Source organism: Plectropomus leopardus, chromosome 9 (assembly GCF_008729295.1).
Source record: "Plectropomus leopardus isolate mb chromosome 9, YSFRI_Pleo_2.0, whole genome shotgun sequence".
Taxonomy (NCBI): domain Eukaryota; kingdom Metazoa; phylum Chordata; class Actinopteri; order Perciformes; family Serranidae; genus Plectropomus; species Plectropomus leopardus.
The window spans coordinates 18,653,092-18,680,074 of NC_056471.1; the positions used below are offsets into that span (position 1 = coordinate 18,653,092).

Consider the following 26,983-nt stretch of genomic DNA (forward strand, 5'->3'; position numbering starts at 1 on the left):
CCCCCTCTATCCCTTCTGTGTTATCAATCTTAGTATGTGCCAATACATTGTGCTGCCAAGCATTACGGGGTTTGCAGTTCATTTGTATTGACAAATCTGCAAGTTTACTAGCTTACACAGCTCTCATATCAGTATATGAGTTGTAATGAGTGGGGGGAAATAATGTGTTGATTTAAGTAGCAGTGACTTTTTTCTTGAGCACAATCAGTCTTTACACAGCCGCAGGACCGTGAGATGACAGTAAATTCCCTTGGAGAGGCAGCTTGGGTCTGTTTATGTGGCGTAACAAACAACCCTAAATGTCAATGAGTGGACTTGCTCTGTGAAGGACACCGAAGTGTCTGGGCTGCATTATTTGCCACGAGTCTGAGGGATTACTTGGGTGCCTGTAGAACAGCATGTAATCTAGCAGCCTGTGGGGACAGGGACTCAGCCTCAGCCACAATGCTGTGAGGAACAGGCTTGTTCACTTGTTAAGTCCCTGTCTGTGGGAAACCCACGTGCACACACAGATATGCAGATGCACACAGGAACAGACACAAAGGCATCTAGGCATACAGACACAGGGAATTCTGTCTGGAAAGCTGTTGCATAGATTGTGGTGCTCGCTTGCTTCATTGGACTGCAGCGCTTAGTTATCGACTTATGTACGGAGTTTAGTCCATAACAGTTTTAATTTCAGCTTAGAGTGGAAAGAAAGATGCAGATACACTGCTGGGAATAGAGGATCCAGGAGTGCCATGTGTCCAAATAAGCTCTTTTGTGTCCTCAATAATTTGCTCCTTATCTTGCCATGTACAGCTTTTTGATTATTTTTTTCATACTTATGATGGTAAACAGAGAGAGAAAACTGTGGGGGAAATTAATTTGTTTAGTTAATTAAATTAAATTTTCCTTGTTTGGTTCACCTGCAGTTTTTTTGTCTGCATTTTGTGAAGCCTCCCTCAAGTGATGTTATTGCTTATGGCTCACTATTTCTTTAGTTTTCTATTACCAAAATAAATACAGTGAAAACTGCTTATACTGATGAAAATTACAGTGATCAGCTGCATATATGCATCAAAACTTTGGCACAGAATCATTCCTAAACAAATCCTCAGTAAACAATTTACTTATTTACTTTACTGTATACAATACATTTATAAGTAGTCGACTCACAGTGTTAATTTAAGGTCTTTACCACCGTAATTCTATTTATTTATTTATTTTTACACTATTTCCATTATGCTTGCCTTCCAACTTTTTTCCAGGATGGCTACCCGAGACTTGTTTTGCGTGCACACTGAAATCAGGACGGCAAAAAGTAGCTCACAGGATGCAGCAGTGAAACTTGGTGTTCCTCAGGCCACCTTGTCTACTCAAAAAAGAATATGCTTGTTTTCAGACTGTCAACATTGATAGCCTACAGGCTATTCTACAGGCCGTGAAATCATGATGGCTCATGTTTTTGTTTCCCTTTGATTTCAGTAATTGTAAAATTAATTGGTCTCAAATTTAATTCTGAGTGACATTAAAAAAGTCTTAAAATATCTTAAATATATCTAAGCTGTAGAAAGCACATGTAACAGAAAGCCTAGTTCAGTAAGTGCAAAAGTCTTGTTTTTTTTTGTTTTTTTTAATTTGAACCAAAAAATGCATATAGAAAGTACATAAAGTTAAGATGCTGTAGATACCCAGGCAAGGTTCATGTTTTCATTCCATTTTCTTATAACATCTGTCTTCTTTTCCTCAGGTTGGCTCTGAGCACCTTCTCCAGAATGAACACCAACTCCTCCGACGAGTTTTTCCAGGCCACAAATCATGCAGAACAGACTTTCCGTAAGATGGAGACCTACCTCCAGCACAAGCAGCTGTGTGATGTCCTCTTGATAGCTGGGGATCACAAGATACCAGCACACAGGTTGGCGTTTGTGCTTCTGTCTGCTTTGAAGCCATTAATTACACCTGCATCGGTTTGAGTTAAGAGATACACAAGCTCAGCTGGATTCACTTCATTAAGTTGTCGATGCAGGCGTTCAGGTTTTGGTCTGGACCACATTTCGCATGCTGAAATATATTTTCTCAGTCCTGAACCATCTGAGAAATAATCAGATAATCTTTGAAATGCAAAGCAAGTTTCTCTTGAGTTTTTAGGTGACAAGAAAGAAATGCGCACTCTAATGTTCACTGGTTTGCATCTAAATAATGCACACTTCTGTGATCTAATTACACCTCTGCCCTTCCTCATTTCCACATTACATCTTCCCTGTGGAAAAGCACGGTGATCCCATACATGGAGGTGTCAATATTTGGGCATCCAGCCCTCGATTCAGTGGCTGAATTAAACAGATCTAAAGACATCTCCTGAATACAGAAAGCATCACGTTCACTGGGTGCATGTGCTTGTGTATGTCTATCCGCCTGCAAATGTTGTTAGTTCACCCAGACAGACTCATGAAATAGAAACCTGAATGCTCCACAGAGAGAAAGAAACATCAGTAACTGACCTAGTTGAAATAATCAGCTCTCTGACTGCCTGTTTCACTGTGACTTTATATCTGCTCAGAGGACACAACCAAGTACAGCAAGGCTGGTGTGTTGACAAAATAAATTACACATTATATAACAAGTACTATAAAAATATTGGAATCCACAACATCATGGAAATATGGGTTGGACTGTGTCACTCGATCTCAATCCCACGGCATGTACTGCCATATGATCTCTCCGTTCTTTCAACTACTGTGTTATGTGAGCTAGACAAATGAGCTAACATAATTATAAGTCTGACCAGTGTGGCTATTAGCTATTAGCAACATGAAGTATGTGGGATAATTTCATTTATTTTACACTGACAGAGTGGAATAATGCAGGATGTGGGGTGACTAGAGGCTAACATGGTGTAAAAGCATGAAAGCAGTATAAATCAGTTAGAAACAATTAGGGCTGTACCAAATATCTTTTTTTTTTTTACATTCAAAGCTTTTATTGAGATTTTTAAGTGAAACTAGTAATTCAGCAAATGAAATGTGTTAGTCTTTCTTTATTAAACCAACTCCCTTTAATAAGACTGCCTTGTTATTGCAGTTGTGTCATAGAAGGATTGCTGAATGGGCTCACTGGAAATAGACCCAGGAGCCCAAAGTGTATGAGAAGCCCCCTGGCCCTCACTTGCAAAATGTCACTCAAACATGTACTGAAGAGCTTCAAAATTACCACAGAGAGATGCAACAGAACTGAAAAGAGACATAAAGGAGCATAACAACCACAAAGAGACACAAAATGTCCCCAAAAGACACTAAATTACTTTATAGAGATACAAAATGTCCACAAAGAAGCTCAATAACCTCAAAGAAACACAAAATGTTAAAAAAAAAATACACACTGAATTATCTTGAAGACACAAATTATCCAAAATAGATGCTAAATTACCTTTAAGAGACAAAAAATGCTCAAAAAATATACTGAATGACTTTCAAAATGTCCAAAAAAGACACTAAACTACCTTTGAGAGACACAAAATGTCCAAAAAAGAGACTAATTATCATAAAGAGACACAAAATCTCTTCAAAGACACACAAAATGACTGACAATAGATATAAAACCATGCAAAGATGCATTATCACCACAAAGACATGCAAAACAAAGCTGAGCAACTATTAAGTGTGTGTGTGTGTGTGTATGTGTGTGTGTGGGTGTGTGTTGGTGTGTGTGTGTTGCTCCTTTGAAGGAGAGATGGGGGGCCTATTGCATATCTGCGCCCAGGGGCCCGTTGTTTGATAATCTGCTCCTGGGTACGTGCCTCCCTTTGTGTGCGGAAAGCGGTCGAGCAAACACTTTCTGACTGCAGTGAGAATGTTGGTTTTTAGAGGCTAAATGCCAAAAAATCTGGATTGAAGCAGAATGTTTAGTTAGAGAAAAACACATTTATTTGGGAAATTATGACATGATTCCTTTTCTTTATTTCCAAAAAATGTTGTCCCTGGGACTTTACAAAACTTTGGAGTTATAGGAAATATTTGGATCGCACAAGTCTGAAACAATCCTACGCAGCCACGACTGGAATCTAATTCAAACAGTATAAAACTAGTAATGTTAGTATAGCCTAATTGTTGACTGCAACTGTGCAAAAATAAAGTGTTCAAAGAGACAGATTAGACATGCAAGGTTGGAAGACGAGAAAGGCGCTATAGAAGTGCAAGTCCATTTACCATGGTTGCACTAACAGTACGATGACGATCTGCTCTTTTCTTATGCAGCAAAGCTACGTACATTTGAGGAAACACAATCTCAGGATTGATTCAATAACCACTTAAATAATCAGCGTAAAGATCTCCCATAGACCAGTAAACTAATGTATGGTACTGCATTTTGTTTATGGCAGACTGGTCCTGAGTGCCGTGTCGGACTATTTTGCTGCTATGTTCACCAGTGACGTGAGAGAGGCGAAGCAGGAGGAGATCAAGATGGAGGGAGTTGATCCAGAGGCCCTCAGATCTCTGGTTCATTTCGCCTACACCGGTGAGTGCTCGTAAAGACGTTCACTAGCTCTTGTAAGTAGTTATGAGACTTCTGAAATCCAGCATGATTAAAATGGATCAATAAAGCAGTTCATCACAGGGTTGACTGACTGGGCAGCACTTCAACATAATGTTGCTTTATGTTATGGGACAAATCCCCTTCGATAAGTGCTGTTGTTAGGAATATCCACCCCCACAGTATTTAAATTGTAAAATATATAAAAAACAATAATGATGATTATCTCATTTGCTTGTGATACTTCTCTTCCTCCAGCTTCCACCAGTCTTGACATAGATATTTATTTTCTTTGTCCTGACATTGCAGGCGTCCTTGAGCTCAAAGAGGAGACCATTGAGAGTTTATTGGCAGCAGCTTGTCTCCTCCAGCTTTCACAAGTCATCCAGGTCTGCTGTAACTTCCTGATGAAACAGCTCCATCCCTCCAATTGCCTGGGAATACGCTCCTTTGCAGACGCCCAGGGCTGCGTGGACCTGCTCAATGTGGCTCATAACTACACCATGGTAGGAGGGCGGACACAGCCAGACCACATTTACATGGCTGGGTGGGCTAAATTATTTATTTTGGAAGAAGAGATCACACTCTCAAAGTGTCTCTTTATTGCAGGAATACACACAGGTAGCCGTGGTAATAAAAGCTCTAACAGTAATAAGAAAAAAGACACTGAATTCCTTAATCTAAAAATAAGGCCTTAATTTGTATTAAAATGACTTAAATTAATTTTTCAAAAGTCTTAAAAAATGACATGGGAGGTAGGCTGCTATTGTGCGTTTTTTGGGGGGGGGGGGTTGTTTTGGGTTTTTTTTTTAATCACGTTGCATTGTGGAACCTCACTATAACTGGAAACATCTATTTTTGTTAAAAAACCCTAAAGCAATTTCTTGTGCTTAAACTTGTAATGATGGGAATCTAGGCATTGGATCTCACATGCAGAGTAAAAAAAAAAACAAAATCACCAAGAAAACAGGCCAACAATTGTCGGATATTTATGAATTTGGTTGGTAAACCAAATAGATCATTATAATGTGTTCATTGTCTTCGATGTGTTCCACTTTATGTAACGTTTGTTACTGGACAAAAAATGTCCAGTTTGATGTTTATGTTTTTAAATTGTCCTTCAATTTTGTTTACAAAATCAGTCTTTAATTTAATTCTGATTTGCAGTAAAAACTCATAGAAATACATTGTCTTTAGCTGTAGGTACCCTGTGAATATATAACGTCATGGCTTATTGAAATATCCGTGGCCATCCTTTGTTTTGAGGCTAGTAAATTTAAATAACCTGTCATAACCTGTAAAGGAGTGAAGTGTTGTCCTGGTTATTTATATGATCTAATTTCAGCAGAGAAATGGGCAATGTCCACATTTAAATAGAAATTGAATAGTTTCATGCTTTCACTTTATCTAATTTGGTTTTGTAGCTGTCAGTAACAGATACCGCGTTGCCTCACATTGATTAGTGCTCTGCCAGACTTGTGGAAATGCGATTTCTATATATTACTGCAAGTAATATTTGCATTGGATTAAAATTCATGCACATATTTGTCAGATAACGTCTTGCTGGCCATGCAGAAGTGACAGCATGAGGCAGCCCTTATCTCCTAAAGGACATCTGCTCAGGCTGTTTACATACGCCCCATCCAGGACCAGGAGGTTAATCTAATCATCAAACTGCACAAGAGGGCCAACTTCCTGCTCAATCACTTCAGTAATGAACAGCGAGGGCTGTGTTCTTCCTGGAAGTCCGTCCTCAGGGTTGTGAGTGGAGCGAGTTGTGTTATGATAAGCTTGTTTTGAGCATGGCAGCTGAGATCCGCCTCTGACATCCTTTTCCTCTATGAAGGAGTTGCCCTTTTCATGTTGTAGTAGATAAAAATGTGATGTTGTATTGTTTGAGATGACAGTATTTCTTTCCAGCATAATGCTATATTTCAGTTACATATCTCAAAAAATAGAGAAGTTGTATTTGGAATACAAAATCTAGCAATTAGGGATGGGAACTTGAGGTTTTACCGGTAACAATACCATTATTGTTTCTGCTTATTTGTAAGATTCTGTTTGTATTCCCTTATTGATTCCTGATTAATTTTCTGTGTAAAAAAAGCATAGCCCTATGTGGGTTTTCAGTATCAACACACATTTTTTTTCTCTGAACACAGTGTTGAAATGGAGAAGAAACAAGGCATGCATGTGACTAACATTGTCAAAAACTGACTTCTCAATACCTTTAAATTCTGCAGGGTTTCCCAAACATTCATTTATTTGTGGTCAGGAATGCACGATAATATCAGCAAGTCATCGGTATCGGCCAATGTTGGCTTTAAAATGAAACGTCGGAATCAGCCGACATACTGATTGCTGCCAGTATCACAAACCCACAAACCATTTTTTTCCTTGAAAATGTGAACATGTACAAAATAGTAAGTTGAAGTATTTTTCTTACTTTGCACTGAATGAATGAATGAATATTAACTACATAGAAAAGCACTGCATTTTATGTCTCAGTCTGCTGGTGGGCCATCATAATGAAAGTACGCATAATATGATTTTAATTCCACTACAGACGAGAATTGAAATATCGTTATCATTAATCATTGTTGGCCACACGGGGTGATATGTAGCAGCATATTGGACATTGGCAAAATCAAATCCAGTATCATGCATCCCTATTTGTGACAGTTCGCCAAAATAACATCATTTTCCGCCACAAAATTATTTTTTATAATTGGAGTTAGACATTTTTTTCATGAGTTCTATTAGAATATGTACAGTCCATATACACTGTTTGGATATGCATTGTGCCAAGAGCATTATCTGGGCCTAGACGGAGCAGCAGAACATCACGGGGCAGTGAAAGTAAAACTTAACTGTTAACTGCGCTTGGTCTAAATTTTTGCATTCACTCGCTTTTGCAGAAGCTGCCTCTCTCATCCATCAATCTGATCTAATCAGCTCTGATAGGATCAACTGATCAATTCTCCACCCGTGACTCAAACACCACAAACTGCTGCTGGGGAAATAAAGAACTCATGAAGAGCTCCAGTTGCGCTGCATTCATTGACCTGCAACAACCTCAGAATTTAGAGAGGGGACACAGAGTGCTGCTGACCCAAAACCCACAGTTGTCAGTTACTGCCAAACATAGATTTTTTTTTTTTGGCTGAAACACAGTAATTAAAAAAATGAAATGGTTTTTAATCATCATTTTGTGGAGTATTATTAGTATAAACTTGCACCAGCATTTTCTCACTCTTATTATTAGTGTTTACTACCGTCATTCTGCTGTTATCTGCTACTACCCAAGAATAGAAAGTCCTCTTTATCATGTTAAAGCAATGTTTGTTTGTTTTTGTTTTTTTGTTTGTTTTTCAATTACATGACATGCCGTCAATGTCCATTTTTGCCCATGGTATCATACAATGGTATTGAATATAGATATTTTTCAAAGTATTGTATCAGAGTTGGAAGATTTGGTGTTGTGACACAGTCTGTCATCATCTAAAAGAGATGAAAAGAGAGAATATTTGTACAGTGTTTGTTTTCATGTAGGTTTTTAGTCAAACTTAAAACCTGCTAAGCCTGCCTGTGTGGTGCTAATGTTATTATAACATAGAATATTTACCATCTGGAACAGACGAGCTGCTCGGTTGGGAAGCAGTGGCACTCGTGTGTAGAGTATTATTAATGGCATTCCTGGAGTTTAAGCCCATGTTGCGTAGAAAGATGTTTCTGCATATTGCTGGTGTTTCCACCCTGACTTGAAATCATCATTTTACAGATATTTCAAGCATTTTCTCCATAAAAAGAAGTCACGCTTTGGACCGTTTCTTCCTCTCTGCCATGAGACTCCTTCATGTTGCAAGATTTCAGCAGCCTAGACACATGAGTTTGATGTTGCAATGCACAACTATCAGAAAAAAAACATTGATAAAAGGAACTGATAAGCTTGAAGGCACACTATTTGAATGGATCGGATAATATGGAAACTACTCTTAACTGCAACCAGTTCTTGATTCCCCTCCGTGGTAGCAATCTGTCTTTGCCAGCCTCTGCAAATTGCATGGTAATCAAAATGTTGAAATGTAATTCTCCTAGCCTCATTCCCATTAAACATCAGCATTCACCCTCCTCAGAAAACACTGTTATTACACAATTACTCTTTTGCAGTAGTTAAATCAATTAGTATCCTCTCCTGCTGATCTTGTTTTCCAAGCAGTTTACCCACCAATGAGTTTGCCAGCGTTTGAAATCACATCCTTTTAAATGTTTATAAAACAAACTCACTTGAGCTTTCAATTTTGTTGTCAGCTGTTCGAGACTGGTAATTACAAATAATTGGTCTAAAGCAATGTCAGTGAGTTGGCTGGCATTTCTCCCTGTGTTACCACAACAGATCGATAGATGTCCCTCATTTCATTAAGGCTGTCTGTGTTAAGCTCTTAAAACCCACTCTTATAATAGATCAAACCGAGACGTTGTAATTTGCTGCAAGTTGATGATCAATAGCGTGCCTGTTTTTCGTAATTGTTGAGCATCCAGTCTAAGTTATTCAGGCAGCTTAATAATTAATGCTCAGCCGCCTCGTTCATAAAGGAATCAAGGCGTGATTATGGCCACAGATTGCTCTGTATGTCTTTTGTGTGTCTTAATGTTAGATACAACATAAATGTAGAGGCGTGGAGGCAGGAGGGTGTTTTACACGATATCATCTCTAATGGAACTGCCCTGAGACAATGTCCTTGAAGAGGTAGTCATGCAGTGCTGTAATATCGCCTGGGCTTCTGGCCAGTAAATGGAAGATCAATCATAAGAAATACAACAGTGAACAGCTTTCCACAAAACTTAGAGCTGGACACTGCATTGGTGTGATGGTAATATTGGTGTGCAGTGCCTTTCTGTTTCTCATTAAAAGGATTATAGTGGTTTAATGGTGTCATGTATGATCAGAAGCAAAACTGTTGTATAAGCTTATGAAGAGGCTTTTTTTTGGAGATGCTTAATGCCAGACTGATTTGCAGCCTGCTGTTGTTTGGATCATTGGAGCTAAGTGAGACAGACGGCATTATCATCTGTTCATTCAAAATTTCTGAGAAATTGAGTTTTTCACTGTGGTCATCAGTTATGTAAGAAAACATCACTAGAGAGCGCTAAATTGGCGTCCTCTGTATGTTTGCGCTCATTTTTCCACACCTCTCTGTCCTTGTGCCATTTGGTCCTCATAGGTATAGAAACATGAGCACGCACACACAACGCTGCACCGACTGACTCCTCGGCTAATGACTGATGATTATCTGCCTCCTACACGTCTCCTCTGTGTTCCAGGAACACTTTCTGGAGGTCATTCAGAACCAGGAGTTCCTGCTGCTCCCCACGGCGGAGATTGTTAAGCTCCTCTCCAGCGATGACATCAATGTCCCCGATGAGGAAACCATCTTCCAGGCTTTGATGATGTGGGTGCGGTACGATGTCCAGCATCGACAACAGGACCTCGGGGTGCTTCTGGCTTTCATCCGCCTGCCTCTTCTTCCTCCACAGGTGAGATATTGGGTAAAGGGGTGGAGGCGGAGGTGGTGGCTGAGGAAGAAAGGCGTCATATATTGTGCTGTCCAGGGTGCAACTTCCTTGATTTATAATCCACTTTTCCCATAATGTTGTCTTAGTATTTATACAGGATTTCAGTAGTTTATATGGTTTATGGTTTATATAAATGTCAGGAAAAGGAAAATAAATGAATAATAATAATGATTTTCCAGAGCATTAAGTGGGATATATCCTTCTGCGTTGATTTGAAATGGCACCTACAGTGTAGACTGAGTAAACACTCACCCTTTGCCGTAGTCCAGAAATGTAAATACATGTGGTGGCAACGTGACCCCATGTTTTTTTCTGTAGGCTGAAAATTATTCCCCTCAGAGGGAGCAAAGCTTTTACTTACTTACATTTCACAGAAGAATCACAATAAATTGTGAAAACAATAAAGCACCCAAAACATAGAGTTTCAAGTCCTGTGTGTGATTTATCATATCAGTGGAAGAAAATCTGCTGGACACTGTGCTAATTTATGCGGTGCTAAATGTCATAGGCTTCTGCTAATAATGTTAGTTTTATTTGTGGGGATTTGTGTCCAGTAAAAGACTCTTGTTTTGTCGGAGAAACTTGTGAGATGTCATGGAGCCAAATATTGTAATGTTACCTGTTAAATGTTTATGTTGTTAATGGCTTCATATGGGTAGAGGGAAGCTTGTCTTACCATCAGGCTAATTTATGTTATGTAAAATGTAGTAGGCTTGTGCTAATAATGTGAGCATGTTGTAATTGTGCGTAAGATGTGTCTGGCAAAAGACAAGTGTTTTGTCTGTGAAACTTGTGAGTTATAATGATGATTTGTATACATGTGTTTGTAATTGTTGCTATAGAGAACCCCAGGAATGAGTCCTAAAATCTGGTAATCTGTTAGCGTTTTAGCGCCTCCGGTTCCCTCGTCTCAAAGTCAGTGGGGTTTTTTTTTAATGTTTTTTTTTTGTTAGAAGCCTGAAATAAAGTCTGTTGTTAACAACAGTATGATACACTTTCACGTTTTGTTATACCACATAAAATTTGTCAGTAGATACCCCATGTGAACTTTGAAGTTTTTATTTGTCTTAAAGGTGGTTGCTAACAAGGGGCTAAATCAAGCCAAACCTCACCAAACACGGCTTCATGTCAGTGACGATGCAACCGTAGTGTAGTTGCTTTAGCCTAGCAATAACTTTTTACCTTTGGCAACTGCATTTAGGATTCAAAAACCCTGCAAGTGGTATTCATTTATGGAGATTATTTTGATGAATAAGACGTGTATAAATATTTGTTCAGTACAAAGCTTATTTTCTGCAATGATCAAAAATCCAATGGAAAAATCCCATAGGCTTTTTGATGAAGGAACCATAGCTACATAAAAACATCATCCCTGGGGCGCTCTTTTAAGCCATGTTTTGTTTTGTTTTGTTTTGAATCAGTCAAACTGCACATTACAGAAACTCCATTGTCGACTATTGTTTTGGAGGTATAAATGCAGAGTGAAACAGATACATCGTCTTATAGTATATGCTCTCAGTGGTGCAGGCCACTTGCATAGGCTACGTCTACCAATCAATGAATTGACGACTTGTTTCAGTTTAAGTACCATACATTTATGGCAAAAGAACCACCCAGTTCACCTTCAGTCCTCCAGCTTACCACTGAAAGGCAATGAGCTACAGCATTGTCAATAATCACTTTGTTTATGCTAGTGGTTGAAGAAAAAAATCTCCCCTCTCAGTGATAACTCAAACTAACAGTATGACAGCTGCACATGAGTTTTTATAAGCATTGTCAGCCTGCTTAAGTTTGAATTATTATTGTTTAAAACACTGCAGCTCATGTTTTATGAATGCTGTATTTCTGAGAGGAAGCACAACTGTGTCATGTCTGTCTAATTTGCATAACATCAAACCCAGATAAGCAACTTTTGGCAGATCTGAAGTGTGAAAATATCTCCCTTTATAAATCAAGGCAGCTTTATCTTCACTGACAGATTTCCAGAACTAATTATGCACACGTGTATTTTATTTTTTGTATTTGCATCCATTTATTTTGGGTGAACAGATGCAGGAAAAAAAACAACTTGCAACACTGTTGTCTGCAAACAATGATAAAGAGAATGTTTTTATGAATAAAAATGATGTGGAAAATATGATCTAATACACAATTTATCTCATCCATTGGCTGGGGAGATATTGTTGGCTGTGAGGCAAATAAACAGAATGAATCACTGTATTTGTCAAAACTGAGACTGTATGTTGTATAACTGAAAAGATGAGCAAAGCAGTGCCACTGACATTACTTGCAGGCATAACAAGATCAATAGATATATACAAAACCTTCATTCACAAAAATAAAAAAGGGCGTTAAAATATTCAACAAAACAACACAGGAAAATGTTCTCTTGTAAAAGCAACTGCTTCAAACTTCACTGTGGGCGAAATATTTCAAACAGATGCAAAATAAAACTACTGTGGCTACAAATGTTTTTATGAAAATGTTGATTTCCAATAACAATAATATTTTAATGAAAGACTTGCTGCTACCAAATTTAAAGACTTGTTTATGTATAAGGGTCTTTGTGTTACATGAGTTTATCTGTTATTCAAGAAGCTCTTTAATGGTACATTCACAGTACGCAAGGTAATTTTGAGATTTTAGATTTACAGGCATTTCACAACATTTCTTAAAGGTGATTTGTGAATACACTGAAAAATATGGCACTTTGTCTACATAGTACATTTTTAGGGCATTTTTATCTTTACAATGTGGCCTATTAATGTGATCTCTTGAAATTTAGCTCCTTGCAGATCTAGAAAACAACAAGATGTTCTCTGATGATCTGGAATGCCAAAAGCTGCTGATGGAGGCCATGAAGTATCATCTTCTGCCTGAGAGGCGTCCCATGTTTCAGAGCCCAAGAACCAAACCCAGAAAGTCCACTGTGGGTGCACTTTATGCTGTAGGAGGGATGGATGCTACAAAAGGTATGGCCCACACACAGTATTTAGTATTTAAAGATCCCCTCCACTCAAAAAGTCTTTGTGTTGTCTTTGTCTTTGTTTATGTCACTTGAAATGTGTGACATTGACCATACTGACTTGAATTTGTGCAAAGTTTGTCTCAAGTGAGGTATTTTTACATTTTTATACTGGAAGGAGCGTTCTCTATGCATTTCACTAAAATTCAAGATTGAAATTTACACCAAGCAAACTAGATTAGGTATGTCAATAATATGAAAGTCATTTGTTGTCTAATACAAGAAACACATATTGACTGGAGAACAGACTTCGACACAACACCATCAAAGAAAAAAGACATCTCCAGTGCAGAGTGAACTTGTCAGTACAGAGAGCAGAGTTTGCCAGAGGGCTCCCACGGACATGAAATTCCTTGAAAAATTATTAAGTACGAAAAGCTGTCTTCCAGGCCTGGAAATCGTTTGGAATGAAACAGGTGTTTGGGAAAAGTTCTGAATATATATTATTTTGACTTTTATAGAAACATGTCTAACATTATGTGAAATATGTTCCTTGTGTTATTAATTTAAAATCTAATGCTGCATTGCATGATTGTGCAATGATGGAGTAGCATGTGATTCACAGATGAGATCAGCATTGTGTCAGTGCCAAGGCCACGCTCCCTTTTGAGGCAAAGAAACGCTCTGTCACATCAGGAGAGAAAAAGGAAAATACTGAATTAGCTGTTAAAGTTGGTCAACCAAGGTTTTCGTTTTGAGATCTGAGGCACATAAGATACATGAATATTCACTGTCAGTTGGGTACATCAACAGGCTGTTTGGTTTTCTATCCTGCACAAAGACGGCTTTAACATTTTTCAAAGTACCCATATGTGCCTGTATGGTCTGTCACCATAGGCAGGTATTTGTAATTTCTAATGAGCATGTAAAGTTAGCAAGTGCTAGCAGTTTGCTTATCCACAAATGCCTGGGAAATGTGTGTTCAATAATTTATGGCTGTATTGCTATATAAGCCCATCCATTGTAAACTACTTCAATAAAGTCATGGAAATGAGGTTAAATATTATGAAGAAATTTTAAAAATTCATGAGCTGAAAATGTGTGGGAACCCTGGTATTAGCATAATGAAAGTTTTGACAGCAAGCATAGTAGTGTGCAGTTTTTGGATGTAAACTTTGCCAATGTGAACGTAGTGTAACAGCGTAGCAGATATTGTATTTTTCATAATTATAAACACTGTATCAGCCGCTGTATCAGAGAAACAAAACATGATAACTAGACTTACCATTCTGCTAGTCGACAATGTTGGTGCAAAATACACTCCTCATCTGAGTCTGGGTCTGGATGAGGCTTAAACATGTACGGATGAATATCCTGATGCTTCCTACTGACGCTAATGCTAGCTATCTTGATGCATACTGTTCTTGTACCGGTCAGCCTACTACAGGAAGCCGTGGTGAACAAAATTGCGGAGTCCTTTTTACATACTTTAAGCATGTCTGGAGGTGAACTTTAAATTGTAGTACTTGCTGTCTCTGTGGTTTTAGGCTCCACCACCATAGAGAAGTACGACCTGCGGACTAACACTTGGGTCCAGGTTGGTGTCATGAATGGACGCCGGCTGCAGTTTGGTGTTGCGGTGATAGACAACAAGCTGTATGTGGTCGGAGGTAGAGATGGACTGAAGACGTCCAACATGGTGGAGTGCTACAATCCAATCAACAAAGTGTGGTCCACCATGCCCCCCATGTCAACACACAGACATGGACTTGGTGAGTGTGTTCCTCCACATATTTCATTATAAAGAAAGGGAGTCACTGCAAGATAATCGAATGATATGGGCATGAAACATTGCTTTGTTTAGGTCAGATAATCAAAAAAGGGCCAAAGCCATTCCAGAATATATAATCATTTTTTTTAGTCATTAACATTTTTTAAACCAAGTAAGAAATGTGGAAACTCTAGGATGGCTAATATGTCAGTAGGGCTGCATCTAATGCTGACTTTACGCCAAACAACTTTTCACTGTCATACAAACTTCAAATGTTGCTATAAAAAGTCAGTCTTTCTCATGACTTGATTTTCCATAGCATCAAACATGTTTGATATTATTCTAAGTTATCAGTCTTGGCTTCTGAAAGAATTTGGTGTATCTGATCCACCAACTAGAACTTATTTTAATGAGAAATCTTAATTTTTTAAAGCTGTTTCACAGTCCCTCAGACTCCTCACACTAAAATAACCCCAACTAACCAACAGAAGTGGACAGGGAATTGAGATGAGAAAATCCAAAATGTAAAGTTTGTTCACAAATACAGTTTTTATTAAACACAGTATATAAACTTGTACAGTTTTTACAACAAAAGAAATCCCATCAATTTTGGGTGTATGCTAGATTGATAGTGCCTTCACAATGATAACATGGATCAGGATCAGTAATAATAATAATAATAATAATAATAATAAGAATAGGAAGAAGAAGCTTTATTTGTATAGCACCTTTCATACATAAAATGCAGCTCAAAGTGCTTTACATGCAAGATTTAAAACCTAACAGTTAATGAGAAACGTGTTATATTAATACATATATAATCTCATACATATGTACATATACATACATACACCCACATATTTACATATACACAAATAAAATAAGATGAAATAAAATAAAATCATTATACAACACATGTATGAAATTATCTCTGGCAGTAGTTTCAGAACAGGTCAGAGGTGGAAAACAAGTAAAAGAAATAAAAAATATAAAAGAGCTATTAAACAAGAAGAGTCAGGTGCAAAATGATGCACTTTATCTTGTGTTTCTAGAGTTATGTGTTTTTGTGCATCATATATCATATTTTTTAAAGGGATTTTCACATAATATTTTCCACTAGGAGCAGAATTGGAAATAATCTTAAAAGGAATCTTATTATAGTCTTAATTATAACAAAATCCCCAGTCTTTGAAAAATCTCAGTGTGACTAAATAATGTCATTGTGTTTTTTTAAGTCCAGTCCAGTTTGTGGTAGGCATAACTGTTGTTTAGTTTATAATTATTTTCTCATTTAACCAATGAATAGATTTGTCTATAAAATGTTACAAAACAGTGCAAAATACCCATGACAGTTTCTCAGAGCCCAACATGATTGATTCTAATTGCTTGTCTTATCTGTTCTGCAGTTTAAAACAGAGGGACATTTAGTGTACTATTATGTATGACATAGAAAATCATCAAATCCTCTCATTTGAGAAACTGCAACCAGTGGATGTTCATTCAATCAATTTAATAATTACTAATTATTTAATTACAAAAACTCATCCAGAACATTGTTATCATCCTCAAAGTCTTTTTGTCCACTGATGGCATTATGTGTATTTTCAGTAAGATTCCTTGTAACTGACTGTTTTCAGAGGACGATGACAGTATAACACAATTCTTTCAGCTATTGCAAGGTTTGAGGTTTTAGCTTGGTCAGGCTACCTGGTGTTATGAAACACCAAAAACTGTAGGATGCAAGTTCAGGAGGGTCACAGCCGGCTTGCTGTTAAAAAAAAAAAAAAAAAATCATACATTTCTTTGAGATAGACCTTTGATATTTTCCCATTCCCCTATCAAAGCCTGGCAGGCTGTGCTGGCCCTGCTCTTCCTTACCCTTCCCTGCCCAATAAATCTCATATCAGAAGCGTTTTGATTCACAGTTGAAACAGTTCTGGGTAACAGAACAGGGAGATCTTGTCAAAGCATTCAGCTCACTCACCCAGTGTGGTCGGAGGTATCAGCCAGCCCAGGAGATCACACTGTACAGATTACCTGTGTTGTCTTTGATGTTTCCCGTGGCAAATATCTCTTGCTGCTTCGCTTGTGGCGTGCATATTTTGAGCCTGAATATATTTGAGCTTAGTGTCTACCAATATCCCTGCCCAACCATTTCCTGCTGTGTGCATTATGGGTATAGGCAAGAAAAAAGTATTTCCTTTTTATTACAAAGCCACCAGTCGGTAAAAAAGGAAGTCTCACTTCGAGAATTGTTTCTATCTGACAGTGTTTATGTCATTTGAGGTTCTCTGAATGTGGGCTTGCCCTCATGTTACTTCCAAATAATTGAACTCTCACCAAAGGAAATAAGGCTGGTAATATAAAAATCCATTGTGTTAAAACATCCTCGGCATTGTTGCTGAGGAAAAACGGCTTTCCTCTGTGACTTGGGAGTGAGGAGTAAGAATGCAGCTCTGTAGTCTTCCTGTTTTCTACATAGATTTGGTCAGCAGTATGACTCACTCTGCCCACTACTAAAATGAGAAATGGACCTCAGCCTCAGGTCTCTCCAAGAATTTTTGAAAGAAAACAAGTGTGTTTGAGAAATATTAAATTCCATTGAGTATTCACAACAAGCATGTGTGAATACATATATTCATGTAGAATTAAGCACAGAAATTAATGGTACCATCAAAGGAGTACTTCACCTGCCAGATGTCCATTTGTACATCATTTACTCTCCTCTTTCACTGCCTCCACTGAATGAAGAATTCAAAGATGGAGAAAATTCTTGATGAATTTACGCCGTAGGTGATTGTGTCACGTTTACAAAGTCTCACGCAGCTCGTGTAGTATAATCTGAGTCTTATTTATCCAGTCGTATGCTCAATTATTCCCAAACAGAAAGCCTTTTCTGACCAGACACTGAACTTCAAAGCCAGTCTCCAGTGATAAAAACATACTTTTACCTCACTGACCACGGGAGATGCTGGTCTATCACTGCCCCCATTGTTAGTTTCTTTGTGTTATTGTGTGACTCTGGTGAATCTGAACTAACCCTTTAAAACACCAAAGTCATACAGTAACACAAGGAAACTAACTAATCAAGGCAGTGGTGGACCAGCAGCTCTCATGTATAGCCAAGTTTCACATTTAGTTCAGTTCTCCATCGAAATAAGCCGTTTGTTTGGAAAGTACTGAGCATACACCTGGAAAAATGAGCCTTGTATTATACTGCACAAGTTTGTAAGTGATTTTTTGATGTAGTTATGCTATTTGTAAGCGTGGACCCTTATGAATTCAGTTTATTAAGAATTTTCTTCATTTTTAGATTATTTGTTCACTTTGGAGGCATACGAGAAAAGCAGTTTTCTTTAGGAATTCAACATAACACAGGGTGAGAAATTATAATAATAATAATAATAATAATAATAATAATAATGTTTTACTTGTATAGCACCTTTCATACATGGAATGCAGCTCAAAGTGCTTCACAGGGAGATAAAATCAGATGCATGAAGGCATAAAAAACAGCAATAAAGTATACAGATTATAAGAATCAGAGGGCAAAATAAAACATTTAAAAATAATACAGAAATTTAAATAAAAATAATGTACAAATGATCATTTAGATGGGCAAAGTACTTTTGAAATGATCTAAAGGGAAAATATTCTCTTTCTTTTTTCCAAAATCACCTTTCTGTATCTCTTGTTTCTATTTGTGTAGGTATCGCTGTGCTGGAGGGCCCCATGTATGCTGTGGGAGGTCACGACGGCTGGAGCTACCTCAACACAGTGGAGCGCTGGGACCCGCAGGCCAGACAGTGGAACTACGTGGCCAGTATGTCAACGCCGCGGAGCACCATGGGAGTCACAGCTCTCAATGGAAAGTAAGTTGCTTTATCGAAACCTATAGACCCAGTGACATTTTATTGCTAAAAATGTGTAACCTTACACTTTGAGGCAAAGTTTGTTGTTGTATTTCTGCTGTTTTGAAATATCATGGGGCCTGAGGCCAAGGTTGGGTAAAGCCACAACTGACACGAAGGAGGCAGACAAGAACAGGCAATGCACAATAAAAAAAAAAAGGAATGCCAGTGTTAGTCCATGATTTTGAAAGGGCCCTGTCTGTCTTAAAGATACAGTTGGTAACTTTATATGAAAAATATTTTTTCAGATTTTTTTTCACTGTATGTATACAGAACTAAATGAGATAGATAATCTGATAAATCACCTTCCTCTGCCCTTTTTATTACTTTGTAGCACTTTGAAGGGCCTTGCTGCCCGAGAACATAAACTACAGTGGCTGTACGGCGGTACTTCAGTCGACTGTATTGAACACAAAGTCATAAGGTTTCTCATTATACAGCTAAACAGTACACTAAAATATGTGTCTGAAAACTTCTGAGGTGATGATTTGGAAATTCAGTGTCAGAATTTTGATTCACATTTGATCAACGCTGCCAAGTTTGATGGTTTGATCGCAAGTAGTGATTGATTGACAGCTGTGTTACAGACTCCTCCGCGCTTTTGTGTGTGTGTGTGTGTGTGTGTGTGTGTGTGTGTGTGTGTGTGTGTGTCTGAAGCCATATGAAGAAAAGGGACAGGATTTTTTTAAGACTATCAGTTTCATGTCCTCCTTAAGAATATAATGAAAGTTTGAGCAAATATGATACAAACATATTTTCATGGATGTTACCAACTGTAGCATTAAATGTTTTTGCATTTTTAATGTAGAGAAGTCGATTATTACAGTGTTTAAATTGGGGATGCACAAATCCGGTACTGGTACCAGGCTGAAGCTGACTCAAATAGTTGGATCAGGTATTTGTGACAATGGGGCCAATCTAAACAGTTCAATCCTCTGTTTTACCTGCTGTTTTGTTTTATATTGGAATTTAAATTCCTATTTGCACTAACTGTTTCAAAGAATTTGATTCCTGTTTATTTAGAAAGTTTATTTGCACTAATATGTGAATTAATTGTGATTTAATGTTTGCATGTTTTTCCCATTTTATGCAGTTGTATTTTTTTATTCCTGTTTAATTTTTGACCAGTTTGTTGCTGCATTAACAAACGATTCCACTTGAATTGAAATTTCAGTTAAAAAAAAAACCAAACAATACCAAGTAGCTGGTGCACAATATATTATTTTAATGATAAATATTAATTCAGAAAACATGTATCTATGTATTTATTGGTTACATTGTGTTTTACAAAGTTAGGAAAATAATCTCTAAATCAAACCTGATGTTGCCTTACAAATAAAACAACGAGCTAATCACTTCCACATGTGAAGCATACAGCTTAAAAACTGAACAGTGGGATCAGATGGGTACTCGATATTGGTATCAGGACTCAAAAGAGTCAGATCAGAGCAAAAAAGCAGTAAAGATCACCTTGTTTATAGGCTTAAAGGAAGAACATCATGCCTGCATTTAAAAGCCATCTGTTGTTTTCATGCAAAAACAATGTGACTTTGACAAAAAGCTAAGGCAGAGATTATGCTTCTGCCCACCATTAAATTGTCTGAAGGCTGATCTGCAAACTGCACTGAAATGAATAAACACAAAAAATTCCAAAATTTGCTTTTGAAAATGGTCAGCAGTAACGTAATACGTAATTTGGAATGGAGCATGCAATAACACAGGCATGGTTATGTAACTCACTGTGCACTGGTCCAGGAAAAGCTGAAGTGCAGCATTAGTGCAGTAATAGTTTGACAACATTATACCTCTTGAATGCAGAATCGACCTTTGTGGTCTGTGTGAGACAAATTCCAACGTGGCTGCGGTAGTCAGCAGCTCACAGCAGAGGCTGTTATGATCAGTGTGGTAATTTATACAGAGTAATCTAGACTCTATAAAAGCAAACCGCTTTGTGTATTTGTATGTATTAAATGCCTAACAACACTACTTGAAAGTAAATTAAGCAAAGAACAGGCCGGCTCTCAGCCTAATTTAAATATGTTTGTGTGCCGAAGGAGGAAAGAGGCTGCTGCTCGGCTACATCCAGCATTCAGTGTTAAAGTCGATGCTGAGTTATTTCTGCTGCATCTAGGTCAAAAATAGACAACATGGAAACTGTTTCCCTAGTCTCTACTTTCTTGCTGTCGGGCCGGTGCGCTACAAGCACTTAAAACGCTGGTGTGATCATTCTGGGAGAGAACACTCTCAAGGAAAGGGCCTTTGAAAAATGCTATCCACTGCTCACTGCTGTATCTCACAAAATCTGTCACATTATCACTGCTCTGTCATTATTTCTGCAAACATCTGACAAATGATGTGAGCTGCCAGATCCAGTAGTGCTGTACATACACGTCAGATCTTTGAGATTTTGAACCCATTTTGTTTAATTTCTTAGATTGTTTGCAGTGGGTGGCCGAGATGGCAGCTCGTGTCTGAGGTCGATGGAGTGCTTCGATCCGCACACCAACAAGTGGAGCATGTGTGCTCCCATGGCCAAGAGGCGAGGAGGAGTGGGTGTGGCAACGTACAACAACTTCCTGTATGCTGTAGGCGGACACGACGCCCCGGCCTCCAACCATTGTTCCAGACTCTCTGATTGTGTTGAAAGGTCGGTAAACGCTTCTTCTCTGGAATAAACACAAAAATGTTGCATAAGTGGTTTTGGATTGCAGCTGTGGGTAGGGACAACGCTATGAGAACAAAAGGGAGACACTACTCTTGATCCACACCCTGTTTCTGCATTTTGAGACTTTTCTGTAGTGTACTAATATGATACTCACTTGAAGAGATCATAGTTTCCACACATGGTTTTATTTTATAGTATCTGGCACCATCTGGTGGCTGCAATATCCTCCTGTATCTGAATCTGATGTATCTCACGGTGGAGCACCTTCAGCTTTGATTCACTGCTAAGAATATCTTTTCCCATTTTTGACCACAAACTACACTAAATTTTTATGTACTTTCCATTATTTGTGTATTTAAAGGTAAAGAATCTGATGCTGCTTCCACCTTAGTATTTATGTCAAATAAATATAACTATGTTTTGTGACTTGGAAGCACAGATATTTCCACCATATAATGTTTAATTTCAACATCTTAGTACTTTCCCAAACATTCATTATAAATGTAAGCATACATCCCGTCAGCTTCCTCATATTTTCTGAGTTTAGTCAATGTGACTGCACTTCAGTGGTGGTCAAAACAGTGATTTTACTTCTGGAAAACATTGTGGCTCATTTGTAGGGAGCTTTTTCCAGTCAGTTCGCCTCTTATATTAGTATAGAAGTCTCCAAGATTAGATGGAGTATTTTAACTGTTAGATGCAAAATATTTGATGCACTGGAAGTTTGCATGGAGTCTTTTCTATGTACAAAACTACGCACAAGGCAAGGCAGTTATGTTTTTAGAGCACATTTCATACGAGGTAGATTAGAAGTGCTGTAAGAAGTACAGAGAATGCAACATAACACAAAACAATTAATTTGTTTTGACATTAAACACAATCACATTTCAAATTGAAAACTCTACAATTAAGTAAGAGAGAGAGACAGAGATACAACAACAAAAATCAAAAATGAAGTAAACAATTTAAAATAATATAATGATAATAAGACCTTTGGTTTAAAACACAATGAGTTAAAAGCGACCGCGGATAATAAAGTTTTCAGTTTGGATTTAAAAACTGCAATTGGTTCCACCTCTGTGCTGCTGTATAACACAGCACAACATACAGTATAATGTCAAATAATTGTGAGTATATTGGTACTTGCTAGTGCCTGTGGTGGAATGTAACAAAGTCAAGTACTGTACTTAAGTACACTTTTCAGGTACTTGTACTTCATATGAGTATTTCTGTTGTGTAATACTTTATACTTATTCTGCTCCATATTTTGGGATCTAATATTGTACTTTTTTGCTTCACTAAAACACCATAAACTAATAAATGATGATTTATTATTATAGATTAAATTGCCCAGCAGAGTAATTACAATGACCCCCCCCCTAACAAACTGCAACATTTAAAGTGATGAACATATTAATGTTTCACTAATTATAATTCAGTAATTAATATATATGAATCTGAAATTGGCCATTCTGCATAATGAGTATTTTTTTCTTTTCACACTTTCAGTGTATTTTAATGTTGATCCTTTTTTTTTTTTCTACCAATTTTTAAAAAATATTTTCAACCAAACTTTCAGGAATACATCAACCAGTAACTGCCCTCAGTATCACAACACTTAAATATCAGAGCAATTAAAAGATAGGTTAACTAAAGAGCACACAAACACAACAGCAGGACATCATAATTGCTTGTTAATTGATAATACTTTTATACTTTTTGAATTTTAGTACTGGACTTACTTGTAACAGTATCCCTTTAGTATTGCTTCTTTTACTCAAGTAAAATATCGCAATACTTTTTCCACTAAGTTTTCTGACATTATGGCTGTTTTGCTTATTATCAAACAGTGTTATTGGTACTGTAGTTGCATCTGATGTTAAAATATTCAGAATACAAAATTTCCTAATTGCAGATCAATTTCTGTCACATCATTATTTGACCTTATTAACCTAAAACGAATACAAAAACTGCGCGAGGAAGCTTTAAACAAGTCTTAGCAAGACATGACTTAATTTGTAAACATATATTACTTTAACACCCAGAATTCATTGAAAGAAAATCATATAATATGTCTTCACTTTTCTCCTCTAAGCTGTTTTTTTTGTGCCTCCTCTGTATCGAGCCGAGCTCTCTGTGGACCCAGAGGCTGCCAGCTGCTGTTCAGGAGACAACTTTTTGATATATTCAACATTTTATATAAAGTTAAAACAAGGGCACAAGAACCACTCCACTGAACAGGAGATCTATTGGAAATGGCTTCTATATACACATGCACAAAATAAGCAGGATGAATAATTTTAAAAAAATAATTAAAAAACCCAAACAAACACACACTGGCACCTACTCCAAGACTGACCTCTAAATTTTGCTAACAGTTTTAGCAAAGCAGTGCAAGCATAAATAACATGATAATGATAATTTAACTGTTGTAAAAGCCAAAATACTCATTTTCTTTTAAAATGAGGACATGTCATAATCCTAGAGTACCAAAGTTGAGCCAAAATATACAGTTAAATAAACAGCAGAGACTTGGAATTTCATGTTTAGTAATTTGAAAATAACCTGTTGGATATTAATCGACCAGTGTCTAAGTACTGGACATGCACAGAGTATATATGCCTCTTTGCATTTTAACCAAGAGTCCATTGTTATCAATTCCCACTTATGTAATTTTGTGATGTCTGATGCCATCTGTGCACTATTTTCAGATGGATAAACCAAGTGCCCATTTTTTTGTACATTGTATTTAGTTCAATTAAATTCTGTTTTCTTTATAAAGCCCAACATCACAAATAACAGTTTGCCTCAGAGGGCTTTGCAACGTTCAGCATCCCTCTGTTCTTGGATCCTCAGAGCAGATGAGGAAAAGCTCCTCCCAAACAAACTGAGGAAAGGAAAAATTAAAAACCTCAGGAAGTGCAACTTGGGGGGAATCCTCTTCCAGGACAGACATGCAATAGAAGTCGTATGTACAAAACAGATCGATACAGTAAGATTACAGTAATCCATATGACAAAATACTAAAAGAGAGAAAGACATGATGTCCAGTCTTAAGGAGATGTCCACTGCCCGATGTATTTTTAAAAAACTTTTATGAAAGAGTTACACAATCTTTCCCCCAACAAGTGATAGGTCTTGGTAGCAGCGCCCCTTCATGATGATAATGTTTCTTTATTCCTAACAGATGTAGCGAGTTGTCCCAAAGTAAATTTAGAGTGATTGTATCAAAATCTTTGGGAGCAAGACTCAAGGTTTTTTTTTTTTAAAAAGTACAAATCACCCCAAATTTCAAAATTTAGATTTTCCCTTATTTCTTTAGTGACCTATTTTAAATCACCTCTTAAAACCCACTTTTATATACTTGCTTTTATGTCATGTCGTCAGTTTTAAAAAATATTTATTTATTTATTATTTCATCTATTTTAGCTCATATTTTATTTTATCTTTTGACTTTTTATTCTTTATTCTGCCCCGATTGTGTTTATTTCTACTATCAGTAATATTATTTCTGTGTTCACCGCTAATATTCTTCGAACAGCATTTACTCTTATTGGTATGGCTTGTTGTTGTTGTTTTTGCTCTGTAATTTTCTGGCCTTAGTTGGTATTATTGTTGGCTCACATTATTATGTTCTTCTGCAAGTAACCCCTTTTGCACTTTGTAAACTCTGTTTTTAAAGGTGCTATATAAATAAAGTTATCATTATTATTATTTAGCACTATTTATAAATCTAGATTGTTTTGGTGTGGATTCCTGAGTGTTGGAGATATCAGCCTTAGAGATGTCTGCCTGCTCTCCAGTATAACGGATCTATATGTCACTTGGCTTGTGATGCTCCATGAGCAAAAAAAAAAAAGAGAAAAAAAAAAAGTAATTTAAAAGTCAACAGCAATGTCTCATTCCAGAAATCATGACCCACTTAGGATAATCTACAGACCTTTTTGTGAGCAGTTTCATGCAGGAACTTCTTTTTTGTTTTTACTGAACTATACCTCCTAACTGTATCATTGCACAGATCCATTATGTTTGAGTGAAGGCCGACATCTCTGTCATTGATATCTTCAAATCTCAGCAAACCACAACAATCTAGATTGTTAAATAGCACTACAGGTTAGAGAGAAAATATGTATTTTTCATTTTGGCATAAACTGTCCCTTTAAGTTTCAATCTGTTTCTCTATATGTGCTAAAAGGAGTTGCCACCGGTTACCATTCAGTCATTAAAATGCAGACATACGGATGTCTCAGTGGAGTCGGGACACTGTTCACCTTGTCAGATTCATGCTGATTTGATAAAATATTTTTCATCCATTATGCAAAAACTATCCAAAACTTACAGGTATGACCCAAAGACGGACACGTGGACCACTGTGTCCTCCCTCAGTGTTCCCCGGGATGCAGTGGGTGTTTGCCTGCTGGGTGACAGGCTTTATGCCGTGGGTGGATACGATGGCCAGTCATATCTGAACACTGTCGAGTCCTACGATGCTCAGAACAATGAGTGGACTGAGGTAATCACATCGACCAGAACATATTCATAACAGTTACACAACAAAGTGCACTTAGAGTTATTTTTTTAGGTATAGATAAAAATAGGGAACTTTTGACATTTTAGATGCTTAAGCTAAAGGTAAAGCTTTTTTTGCCAGAATTTGTTACATGTAACATAAGGCTAGGCAATATATCAATGTTATATAGATATTGTGATATGAGTCGAGATGTCGTCTTAGATTTTTGGATATTTGAAGTCTTTTTCTGGTTTTAAAGGCTTCATTACAGTTATGTCATGTCATTTTCAATCTTAGCAGACTCATCTAGCTGTTCTGTTGAATGCCTTTACCCACGCAGTCATCATCATATACACATTGCTGATTATCAATTACTATTTATCAATTAATTATTCATCAAAAATCTAATCAAAAACGAGATATTTGCTAGAAATATCCAGGTCCTAATGTAACTTCAGGGTTCCAGTTAAAACCCGTCAGGAACATAAATCCGCTGAAGTCCCTGAATCCTATCAATATTTTATAGCTTTCTTTCCTTTTTTGTTGCAATATGTTTTTCCAATCTTGCTTCTGTAACCCTCTTATCGGCATGAAGTAAAATAGGATTCTTTTTGAAGTCCGTCTCAGATGAGAGGCTGCATGTTAACCTCTCTGTCGTCCTGTAGGAGGTCCCTCTCAACATTGGCAGGGCAGGCGCCTGCGTGGTGGTGGTGAAATTGCCTTGAGCGTTTTGTCTCACGACAGCATGGGAAACAAATGAGAGAGCGGCGAAGAAGAAGAGTGGACAAACAAAACAACGGATCAAGGACATATCCTTTGAGAGTCGTGTTTTTTTTCCTCCTTCTTCTTCTTTGACTCGGCTGTCCACATTTTTCAGAGGGGAACACAGACAGAGCCTTGCCCATAAACCATTGTTTCTATCATTAGTGGACATGCCTGCCCACTGGGGAGGACTTATTCAGAAACTGGAATGCACTGCACATTCTCCACATTCTCAAACGATCAAGAATTTTCATAGACTTGGCTAAGCTGTAGCAAGTGCCAAGCCTTTGTTGTACTGCTTTGTTAT

The 26,983-nt window shown here is 37.4% G+C and overlaps 1 protein-coding gene across 2 annotated transcripts in view; it reads left to right on the plus strand.

The window, feature by feature from the left end:
- The window catches only part of klhl4 (kelch-like family member 4), a 48,039-nt gene extending 21,118 nt beyond the window's left edge, over positions 1 to 26,921 (plus strand). For both annotated transcript variants that reach the window (XM_042493109.1, XM_042493110.1), the window contains exons 3-12: positions 1,733 to 1,900; positions 4,364 to 4,500; positions 4,825 to 5,021; positions 9,841 to 10,053; positions 12,878 to 13,064; positions 14,605 to 14,829; positions 18,538 to 18,700; positions 21,174 to 21,386; positions 25,746 to 25,917; positions 26,580 to 26,921. In XM_042493109.1, the coding sequence (XP_042349043.1) occupies positions 1,733 to 1,900; positions 4,364 to 4,500; positions 4,825 to 5,021; positions 9,841 to 10,053; positions 12,878 to 13,064; positions 14,605 to 14,829; positions 18,538 to 18,700; positions 21,174 to 21,386; positions 25,746 to 25,917; positions 26,580 to 26,639 (1,735 nt within the window). In that variant the 3' untranslated portion in view covers positions 26,640 to 26,921. The remainder of the gene's footprint in view (positions 1 to 1,732; positions 1,901 to 4,363; positions 4,501 to 4,824; positions 5,022 to 9,840; positions 10,054 to 12,877; positions 13,065 to 14,604; positions 14,830 to 18,537; positions 18,701 to 21,173; positions 21,387 to 25,745; positions 25,918 to 26,579) is intronic.
- Positions 26,922 to 26,983: the final 62 nt, after the last annotated feature.